General features: G+C 45.2%; 1 protein-coding gene across 4 annotated transcripts in view; it reads right to left on the bottom strand.

Annotated features, from left to right (window-relative positions):
* The window catches only part of LOC129834842 (DIS3-like exonuclease 1), a 50,798-nt gene extending 38,907 nt beyond the window's left edge, over positions 1-11,891 (bottom strand). For 2 of the 4 annotated variants that reach the window (XM_055900157.1, XM_055900158.1), the window contains exons 1-6: positions 11,651-11,891; positions 11,076-11,229; positions 3,991-4,119; positions 3,234-3,369; positions 2,150-2,317; positions 773-851 (exon numbers count right to left, since the gene is read on the bottom strand). In XM_055900157.1, the coding sequence (XP_055756132.1) occupies positions 773-851; positions 2,150-2,317; positions 3,234-3,369; positions 3,991-4,119; positions 11,076-11,229; positions 11,651-11,780 (796 nt within the window). In that variant the 5' untranslated portion in view covers positions 11,781-11,891. The other 2 variants (XM_055900159.1, XM_055900160.1) reach the window with 2 other exon arrangements.
* Positions 11,892-11,991: the final 100 nt, after the last annotated feature.

The following is an 11,991-nucleotide window of genomic DNA, read 5'->3' as shown; positions in this document are numbered from 1 at the left end:
TATATTTTTGTTCATAGTCCACCCCCCCCCACCAAACGTTTTGGGACAGATTCACTTCTATTTGTATTCAAGTTGTAAAACGTGAAGTATTTGGTTCATGGTACTCAATGACTACAACAAGCTTGTGACTCTACATATTCGCTGTTTGTTTTGGTTGCTTTTTGTGCCCAATAGAAATGAATGGTAAATAATGTTTGATTGTAATTAAGAATAGTGTACATTAATGTGGATGTTACCATGATTAGGGATAATCCTGAATGACGAGTGAATAATGATGAGTGAGAAAGTGACAGACCCACAAAATATCCTACCCCCAAGACATGCTAACCTCCCCCCTATTACAATAACAGAGGAGATTAGCATTTTTGGGGGTGGGGGGTGGGGGGGTATGATATTTGTGCGTCTGTACCTTTCTCTCTCATCATTATTCATGATTCCTGTAGGATTACCTGTAATCATGGTACCAGTAATAAACTCAACTGGGTCAGAACGTCTGCAGGTACTCCTGAACATAGAAACAGAAATCTCATTATGCCCTGATTGACTTGAAAGTGCAGGGCCAGTTCTACTCATTCTAGTTCTGTGCTCCTGAAGACCAAGAGACATGCACAAGGTAACGATACACTGGTTGATAATACAGGAGATGTTTTATCCTGTGTTCAGTATGTGTAGGCTATGTGATCCATGCGGGGGGAATTGAACCCACAACCTTACACTGAAGGTCAAACAGAACAGTTTGAGGTCATAGGTCAGTTTTGTTTGTGGAACTCACCTGAGCTCTTGTTAGAGGAGCCCTCAAAGCGGACGAAGGCTTCATGTTGGGCCCTGTGTTTGTTCACATTCAGAGTGCCCTGGAATGGATGGAAGGACAGAGAGACAGAAGACTTAGTACCCTGGAATGGAAGGACAGAGAGACAGAAGACTTAGTACCCTGGAATGGAAGGAAGAGAGACAGAAGACTTAGTACCCTGGAATGGAAGGACAGAGAGACAGAAGACTTAGTACCCTGGAATGGAAGAACAGAGAGACAGAAGACTTAGTGCCCTGGAATGGAAGGACAGAGAGACAGAAGACTTAGTGCCCTGGAATGGAAGGACAGAGAGACAGAAGACTTAGTACCCTGGAATGGAAGGACAGAGAGACAGAAGACTTAGTGCCCTGGAATGGAAGGGCAGAGAGACAGAAGACTTAGTGCCCTGGAATGGAAGGGCAGAGAGACAGAAGACTTAGTACCCTGGAATGGAAGGAAGAGACAGAAGAAAACTTTTTAAAAATGTTTTATTTTTATGTCATTTAGCAGACGCTCTGATCCAGAGCAACTTACAGGAGCAATTAGGGTTAAGTGCCTTGCTCAAGGGCACATCGACAGATTTCACCTAGTCAGCTCTAGGATTCCAATTAGCAAACTTTCGGTTACTGGCCTAACCGCTAGGCTAGCACCCAGCCCACATTGGCCTAACCGCTAGGCTAGCACCCAGCCCACATTGGCTTAACCGCTAGGCTAGCACCCAGCCCACATTGGCTTAACCGCTAGGCTAGCACCCAGCCCACTTTGGCTTAACCGCTAGGCTAGCACCCAGCCCACATTGGCTTAACCGCTAGGCTAGCACCCAGCCCACATTGGCTTGACCGCTAGGCTAGCACCCAGCCCACATTGGCTTAACCACTAGGCTAGCACCCAGCCCACATTGGCTTAACCGCTAGGCTAGCACCCAGCCCACATTGGCTTAACCGCTAGGCTAGCACCCAGCCCACATTGGCTTAACCGCTAGGCTAGCACCCAGCCCACATTGGCTTAACCGCTAGGCTAGCACCCAGCCCACATTGGCTTAACCGCTAGCCTAGCACCCAGCCCACATTGGCTTAACCGCTAGGCTAGCACCCAGCCCACATTGGCGGGACATTTTCATTTCACAGAAATGTGTCTTTTTTGGTGTTCACTTTTCTCCAGGGATGTCGTGTTTGTAGGCCTCAAAATGGCTGTCGAGGAGGACCTTCACATCTGAGTGAAGTTTGACTCTCTCTCTCTCTCTCTCTCTCTCTCTCTCTCTCTCTCTCTCTCTCTCTCTCTCTCTCTCTTTCTCTCTCTCTCTCACACACACACACACACACACAGCTGTTCAAACACGGACATGCCCCCTCCACCTACCTGTATGTATCGACCAGACTTAATGCCAGCCTCCAGGACCTCGGCAGGCAGGTGTTCAGTGTACTCTCTCTCCGTCCCCTCGCTCCCTTTCTCCTGCAGGGCCTGAGCGATGGAGCAGTACAGCTCCAGGGCAGCCTGCAGCTCCGGCCAGAACGTCTGCAGGTACTCCTGAACATAGAAACAGAAATCTCATTATGCCCTGATTGACTTGAAAGGGCAGGGCCAGTTCTACTCATTCTAGTTCTGTGCTCCTGAAGACCAAGAGACATGCACAAGGTAACGATACACTGGTCGATAATATAGGAGATGTTTTATCCTGTGTTCAGTATGTGTAGGCTATGTGATCCCTGCGGGGGAATTGAACCCTGGGTCTCACTCTTACCAACGGAGCCACACAGGCTCAATTCCCCCGCAGCGCTGTGGGTTCAATTCCCCCGCAGGGATCACATAGCCTACACATACTGAACACAGGATAAAACATCTCCTATATTATCGACCAGTGTATCGTTACCTTGTGCATGTCTCTTGGTCTTCAGGAGCACAGAACTAGAATGAGTAGAACTGGCCCTGCCCTTTCAAGTCCATAGTTGTATGGGTCCTTTTGACTGATGTTCCCTGAGGTTCTCATTACCCAGGTATTCACCTGTAGAGGATCAGTATTCAGCAGGGTTCTCATTACCCAGGTATTCACCTATAGAGGATCAGTATACCTCAGGGTTCTCATTACCCAGGTATTCACCTATAGAATACATGTATTCACCTATAGAGGATCAGTATACAGCAGGGTTCTAATTACCCAGGTATTCACCCATAGAGGACCAGTATTCAGTATACCATGGATTCATCTTTAATCATGTTAGCACCATTGAAGGGCAATGGGACAGAACAGGCATTTGGGTACCTGGTGTGTACTATAGTGTACCTGTGTACAGAGGATGTATTCACCACAGTTAAGGCTGTGTGTACTATAGTGTACCTGTGTACAGAGGACATAGACACCACAGTTAAGGCTGTGTGTACTATAGTCTACCTGTGTACAGAGGACGGATTCACCACAGTTGAGGCTGTGTGTACTATAGTGTACCTGTGTACAGAGGACGTAGACACCACAGTTGAGGCTGCTGTACTCTGCCACAGCGGTCTGGTCTTCAGTGATCATCACTACTGGCTTCAGACCTGCCAGATGGTCGTGGTACCACACTGCAGCATGATACACACACCTACAGGGAGGGAGACAAGGACACACCTGCATTACCATACACATACAGATACACAGAGTGATGCCTAAACACACACACATACACACACAATTCCAATGTACTTATTATGTACTTACAAATGGCAACAAACTTGATTTGTATTAACTGGCTTAATATTGGGTTTTACAGTCAGAGGAGGAGGATGAGAATGAAGGAGGAGGAGAATGAAGGCAGAGGAGGAGAAGAGGGATGAAGTAGGAGGAGGATGAAGGAGGAGGAGGAGGAAAAGAAGGAGGAGGATGAAGGCGGAGGAGGAGGAAAAGAAGGAGGATGAAGGAGGAGGAGGAGTAGGAGGAGGATGAAGGAGGAGGAGGAGTAGGAGGAGGATGAAGGAGGAGGAGGATGAGTAGGAAGATAAAGGAGGAGGATGGAAGAGGAGGAGTAGGAGGATGAAGGAGGAGGATGAAGGCGGAGGAGGAAGTGTAGGAGGATGAAGGAGGAGAAGGATGATGAAGGAGGAGGAGAAGGAGAAGGAGGATGAAGACGGAGGAGGCGGAGGATGAAGACGGAGGAAGAGGTGTATGAGGAGGAGGGGGAGAAGGAGGATGAAGGAGGAGAAGGAGGTGTAGGAAGGCCACTCACCTGGTCTGCCATTTGTCCTGCGGCTCTCCCTTTTCTCTGGGGCAGTAGGAATACTCCTGGAACTCGTTGGCAAACAGGATACAGTGATGACGGGGGTCCTTCAGCAAGCTGCGTAGCCGGTTGTACTGCCTGATAGAAACAATACATTTTCTACTCAAAGTGCATCGTTATGCTGATATAAAATGTGATAAAACAAATACCTTAAAATAGTAGACATTACATAAACAATGTAAAAGTTAAAAAGATAACAAGAAATAGCGAGAGGGCAACTCATGAAGTATGATCCTAGATTTGACACCAGCTACAGCAGTGGTGTAAAGTACTTAAGTAAAAATACTTGAAAGTACTACTTAAGTAGTTTTTTTGGGGTATCTGTACTTTACTATTTATATTTTTGACAACTTTAACTTCCTTACATTCCTAAAGAAAATAATGTACTTTTTACTCCATACATTTTCCCTGACACCTAAAAGTACTAGTTCAATTTTGAATGCTTAGCAGGACAGGAAAACGGTCCAATTCACACACTTATCAAGAGAACATCTCTGTCGTCCCTACAGCCTCTGATCTGGTGGACTCACTAAACACATGCTTGGTTTGTAAATGATGTCTGTTGGAGCGTGCACCTGGCTATTTGTAAATTAAAAACACAAGAAAATTATGCTGTCCGGTTTGCTTTCTATAAGGAATTTAAATTATTTATCCTTTTACTTTGAATTTTGATGCGTAAGTCTATTTTAGCAATTGTATTTATTTGTAATACTTAAGTACATTTAAAACCAAATATTTTTAGACTTTTATTCAAGTAGTATTTTACTGGGTGACTTTCACTTGAGTAATTTTCTATTAAGGTATCTTTACTTTTCCCACCACTGCTAATAACCTTGTAGCATACAGTATGTAGTCTAATAACCTTGTAACATACAGTATGTAGCCTAATAACCTTGTAGCATACAGTATGTAGCCTTATAACCTTGTAGCCTACAGTATGTAGCCTAACAACCTTGTAGCATACAGTATGTAGCCTAACAACCTTGTAGAAAACAGTATGTAGCCTAATAACCTTGTAGCATACAGTATGTAGCCTAATAACCTTGTAGCATACAGTATGTAGCCTTATAACCTTGTAGCCTACAGTATGTAGCCTAACAACCTTGTAGCATACAGTATGTAGCCTAACAACCTTGTAGCATACAGTATGTAGCCTAATAACCTTGTAGCATACAGTATGTAGCCTAATAACCTTGTAACATACAGTATGTAGCCTAATAACCTTGTAGCCTACAGTATGTAGCCTAACAACCTTGTAGCATGTGCTTCTACACCTGCATTCTAGCTGTTTGGGGTTTTAGGCTGGGTTTCTGTACAGCACTTCGAGATATTATCTGATGTACGAAGGGCTATATAAAATAAAATTGATTGATTGATAGCATACAGTATGTAGCCTTATAACCTTGTAGCATACAGTATGTAGCCTAACAACCTTGTAGCATACAGTATGTAGCCTTATAACCTTGTAGCATACAGTATGTAGCCTAATAACCTTGTAGCATACAGTATGTGATAACCTACAGTATGTGATAACCTACAGTATGTGATAACCTACAGTATGTGATAAGCTAACTCAATACCAAGCTTTCCTACCAACAGGATAGAGTGTCAGTCGGTATAACAGAGTCTCCCTGACTCAGCGGTTGGTCCTGGGGTCCCCTGTGTGTTGTAGTGAATAGAGCTCTGCAATTAACCAACTACACAGCACGACATCAGCACAACACACACACGCACGGTCGCACACACACACACACACACACACACACACACACACACACACACACACACACACACACACACACACACACACACACACACACACACACACACACACACACACACACACACACAGAAAACCGAAGACTCTGAAAAGTGAAGCCTCATCACGTTAACTTATGCAACAGATTTATAAAACGGGGAGCTAACAGAAACAAAAGGAGACCGGGACGAGGCTGCTGAAAGTCTACTGGGGACTGTTATTTACACTAAGTCATCAACTTTGTCAAGAACAAACACCAATGTATGTGTATCTATAAGAACCGTCGCTGTATACTGTTTAGAAGGGTTGTGTCATAACCAGTAGTGGCTACATTATTCATCCACAGGCTACATCCTGTTTAGCTTGATCAGCATAGCTGTGTTATAATGAGGATGTTTTCACCCACTCTCGATAGGTGCATTTCTATTCAAGGTAATATGGAGGAAGTTGCCTTTATTTGCCCTCTAAGTGTCACTCGATCACCTCTAACTAGGACTTGAGCCGACACTACACTACACTACACTACACTACACTACACTACACTACACTACACTACACATCATCTCAGAGAGTTCTCGGCGTGGCCGTGGCTGTGTGAACACCTAAAGAGCTGTCTTTGAGGCGGTGTTGAGGATGTGCCATTGGCCATTTAGATCTACTACACCTGTGTCCTCCACCATGATAGATATGTCATAAGGTATAGGTATAACACACCTGTGTCCTCCACCATGATAGATATGTCATAAGGTATAGGTATAACACACCTGTGTCCTCCACCATGATAGATATGTCATAATGTGTAACACACCTGTGTCCTCCACCATGATAGATATGTCATAATGTGTAATACACCTGTGTCCTCCACCATGATAGATATGTCATAATGTGTAATACACCTGTGTCCTCCACCATGATAGATATGTCATAATGTGTAATACACCTGTGTCCTCCACCATGTCATAAGGTGTAGGTTTACTCAGTAACTGCACATTTGGTCAAAAATGAGTTCTGATCATTTTTCTATACATGAAATACATGTTTTATCATGTGGACAAATACCTCCCTCCATTGTGTTGCGTTATGGAGAAAATGGGGGTTCATTTCTGCAGTAACTGCAAAAAGTTACATTGAAACCAAGGAAAAAGGCAGTAACTGGCATCACTCACGTCAGCAACTGGCAACACTCACGTCAGCAACTGGCATCACTCACGTCTGCAACTGGCATCACTCACGTCAGCAACTGGCAACACTCACGTCTGCAACTGGCATCACTCACGTCAGCAACTGGCAACACTCACGTCAGCAACTGGCATCACTCACGTCTGCAACTGGCATCACTCACGTCAGCAACTGGCATCACTCACGTCAGCAACTGGCATCACTCACGTCAGCAACTGGCATCACTCACGTCAGCAACTGGCATCACTCACGTCAGCAACTGGCATCACTCACGTCAGCAACTGGCATCACTCACGTCAGCAACTGGCATCACTCACGTCAGCAACTGGCAACACTCACGTCAGCAACTGGCATCACTCACGTCAGCAACTGGCATCACTCACGTCAGCAACTGGCATCACTCATGTCAGAAACTGGCATCACTCACATCAGAAACTGGCATCACTAACACCAGTTACTGCCTTTTACCTTGGTGTCACTGAGCTTTGGTCTGCAGTGTCTACGGTTTACCTTGGTGTCACTGCGCTTTGGGCTGCAGTGTCTACGGTTTACCTTGGTTTCACTGAGCTTTGGGCTGCAGTGTCTACGGTTTACCTTGGTGTCACTGAGCTTTGGGCTGCAGTGTCTACGGTTTACCTTGGTTTCACTGAGCTTTGGGCTGTAGTGTCTACGGTTTACCTTGGTTTCACTGAGCTTTGGGCTGCAGTGTCTACGGTTTACCTTGGTGTCACTGAGCTTTGGGCTGCAGTGTCTACGGTTTACCTTGGTGTCACTGAGCTTTGGGCTGCAGTGTCTACGGTTTACCTTGGTGTCACTGAGCTTTGGGCTGCAGTGTCTACGGTTTACCTTGGTGTCACTGAGCTTTGGGCTGCAGTGTCTACGGTTTACCTTGGTGTCACTGAGCTTTGGGCTGCAGTGTCTACGGTTTACCTTGATGTCACTGAGCTTTGGGCTGCAGTGTCTACGGTTTACCTTGGTGTCACTGAGCTTTGGGCTGCAGTGTCTACGGTTTACCTTGGTTTCACTGAGCTTTGGGCTGCAGTGTCTACGGTTTACCTTGGTGTCACTGAGCTTTGGGCTGCAGTGTCTACGGTTTACCTTGGTGTCACTGAGCTTTGGGCTGCAGTGTCTACGGTTTACCTTGGTGTCACTGAGCTTTGGGCTGCAGTGTCTACGGTTTACCTTGGTGTCACTGAGCTTTGGGCTGCAGTGTCTACGGTTTACCTTGGTGTCACTGAGCTTTGGGCTGCAGTGTCTACGGTTTACCTTGGTGTCACTGAGCTTTGGGCTGCAGTGTCTACGGTTTACCTTGCTATTATTTATTGTTCTTTGCTGATAAAAGTATCAAACTATTCGTTGTGGAGTCGTATTCCAGTGGGTGTACCCAGCAAGAAGGCAGTAACTGCCGTCTAGGGTCAAAGGTCATGTTAGAGGTCAGGGTCAATATGAATAAAAAGTAACCTCGTAGTAAGACAACAGATAACCACATCTCCAATGATCTGCCTACAATTCATTTGGCTGAACAATACAAAAAAACTTCAAGTCATTTTTCTCTGTTTCACTCTATGAGCAGTTACTGCACTTTTGCTTGGTAGGACAGTACTGTTCTGTACCCATGACATAGTCATTGGAGAGGTGTACTGTTCTGTACCCATGACATAGTCATTGAAAGATGTACTGTTCTGTACCCATGACATAGTCATTGGAGAGGTGTACTGTTCTGTACCCATGACATAGTCATTGAAAGATGTACTGTTCTGTACCCATGACATAGTCATTGGAGAGATGTACTGTTCTGTACCCATGACATAGTCATTGAAAGATGTACTGTTCTGTACCCATGACATAGTCATTGGAGAGGTGTACTGTTCTGTACCCATGACATAGTCATTGGAGAGATGTACTGTTCTGTACCCATGACATAGTCATTGGGGAGGTGTACTGTTCTGTACCCATGACATAGTCATTGGAGAGATGTACTGTTCTGTACCCATGACATAGTCATTGGAGAGATGTACTGTTCTGTACCCATGACATAGTCATTGGAGAGATGTACTGTTCTGTACCCATGACATAGTCATTGGAGAGATGTACTGTTCTGTACCCATGGAGAGGTGTACTGTTCTGTACCCATGGAGAGGTGTACTGTTCTGGACCCATGACATAGTCATTGGAGAGGTGTACTGTTCTGGACCCATGACATAGTCATTGGAGAGATGTAAGTCTACTGTTCTGTACCCATGACATAGTCATTGGAGAGATGAAGCTACTGTATTCCCTCACACCAATGGTAGATGTCTCATCACTACTGTCTGCCCCAACACCAATGGTAGATGTCTCATTACTACTGTCTGCCTCAACACCAATGGTAGATGTCTCATTACTACTGTCTGCCCCAACACCAATGGTAGATGTCTCATTACTACTGTCTGCCCCAACACCAATGGTAGATGTCTCATCACTACTGTCTGCCCCAACACCAATGGTAGATGTCTCATTACTACTGTCTGCCCCAACACCAATGGTAGATGTCTCATTACTACTGTCTGCCCCAACACCAATGGTAGATGTCTCATTACTACTGTCTGCCCCAACACCAATGGTAGATGTCTCATTACTACTGTCTGCCCCAACACCAATGGTAGATGTCTCATTACTACTGTCTGCCCCAACACCAATGGTAGATGTCTCATCACTAGTTACTCAACCTGTTACAGTAATTATCTAATTGGAGTGGTGTAGGCCTAGTTACTCAACCTGTGTTACAGTAATTATCTCATTGGAGTGGTGTAGGCCTAGTTACGCAACCTGTTACAGTAATTATCTAATTGGAGTGGTGTAGGCCTAGTTACTCAACCTGTGTTACAGTAATTATCTAATTGGAGTGGTGTAGGCCTAGTTACTCAACATGTGTTACCGTAATTATCTCATTGGAGTGGTGTAGGTCTAGTTACTCAACCTGTGTTACAGTAATTATCTAATTGGAGTGGTGTAGGCCTAGTTACTCAACCTGTTACAGTAATTATCTCATTGGAGTGGTGTAGGCCTAGTTACTCAACCTGTTACAGTAATTATCTCATTGGAGTGGTGTAGGCCTAGTTACTCAACCTGTGTTACAGTAACTATTTACATTTACATTTTAGTCATTTAGCAGACGCTCTTATCCAGAGCGACTTACAGTAGAGTGCATACATTTTATTACATTTTTACATACTGAGACAAGGATATCCCTACCGGCCAAACCCTCCCTAACCCGGACGACGCTATGCCAATTGTGCGTCGCCCCACGGACCTCCCGGTTGCGGCCGGCTGCGACAGAGCCTGGGCGCGAACCCAGAGACTCTGGTGGCGCAGCTAGCACTGCGATGCAGTGCCCTAGACCACTGCGCCACCCGGGAGGATCTCATTGGAGTGGTGGGAACTATCTCCACCCGGGAACTATCTCATTGGAGTGGTGTAGGCCCAGTTACTCAACCTGTGTTACCGTAATTATCTCATTGGAGTGGTGTAGGCCTAGTTACTCAACCTGTGTTACAGTAATTATCTCATTGGAGTGGTGTAGGTCTAGTTACTCAACCTGTTACAGTAATTATCTCATTGGAGTGGTGTAGGCCTAGTTACTCAACCTGTTACAGTAATTATCTCATTGGAGTGGTGGGAACTATCTCCACCCGGGAACTATCTCATTGGAGTGGTGTAGGCCTAGTTACTCAACCTGTGTTACAGTAATTATCTCATTGGAGTGGTGTAGGTCTAGTTACTCAACCTGTTACAGTAATTATCTCATTGGAGTGGTGTAGGCCTAGTTACTCAACCTGTTACAGTAATTATCTCATTGGAGTGGTGGGAACTATCTCATTGGAGTGGTGTAGGCCTAGTTACTCAACCTGTGTTACAGTAATTATCTCATTGGAGTGGTGTAGGTCTAGTTACTCAACCTGTTACAGTAATTATCTCATTGGAGTGGTGTAGGCCTAGTTACTCAACCTGTTACAGTAATTATCTCATTGGAGTGGTGTAGGTCTAGTTACTCAACCTGTGTTACAGTAATTATCTAATTGGAGTGGTGTAGGATGTAGGCGTGTAGCTCCTGTACCTGCGTCCTCTGCTGTGTTGGACAGCCTGGCAGGCAGTCTGAGTGAACACTATCCCCTGGATCTCTCTAAACTCCAGAATCTCCATAAAGTCTCTCGCCACGCCAGCATCAGGCATCACATAGTGGGTCACCTCTCCAGACAGCACCTTGCCTTCTGTCGGGACAGAACGGGGGGGGGGGGGTTGAACAGATTCAGACTCTACCATGTCCTGATGGAGATCATTGCAAACACAGCACCACTGTGTCAACAACATCCACGTCTATTCTTAGCTATATGAATTTATGCACAGGAGTCTAAGTCGTCTTATCTACCTTGACTGTGATGGCCATCATCATTATTTTCTAGCTATTGTACTCGAGAACTAGGTGTTAAAAGGGTGGCAGGTGTTGTTACGGCGTAACAACTAACAACTATCATCACGTGACTGTTTGATACAAAAGAGAAACATCATAGTTTAGCATATGCCTTGTTGTAATTTAGCTAGATAGCATGTTACATTTACGTTTCTCTAAAATTTGAAGACATCAAAAGGAAGACTTTTAGATTATTTTATTTGAGTAAAACCTGACTTTACCGTTGGCGCATTGTGCCTGACAGAGAGAGCTGTAGCAGGGAACATGTTCTCTCAAATAATGTTCCCGAACCACACGAACCCTCCGTCCTCGGGAACTCTTCAAATGCAACACCTTCTCGGTCTTAATCATTGTCACCCCACTTCATAGAAAACGCTTTTGGCACGATTGTTTTTGAAAGATTAGCTGCGGTTGACAAGACAAGCGGGAACCGATTCCGAAGTTGTAACCAAACCATTCAAGTCCAGGAAGCACACTGCGCAAACGCGGCGGGCTCGTCGAGTTGACGTCATCAATTCCGTACACACACACACACACACACACACACACACAGATTTTTTTC

The sequence above is a fragment of the Salvelinus fontinalis genome, chromosome 35 (genome assembly GCF_029448725.1).
Source record: "Salvelinus fontinalis isolate EN_2023a chromosome 35, ASM2944872v1, whole genome shotgun sequence".
In the NCBI taxonomy this organism is placed as follows: Eukaryota; Metazoa; Chordata; class Actinopteri; order Salmoniformes; family Salmonidae; genus Salvelinus; species Salvelinus fontinalis.
This window is presented reverse-complemented; position numbering and strand designations above follow the sequence as displayed.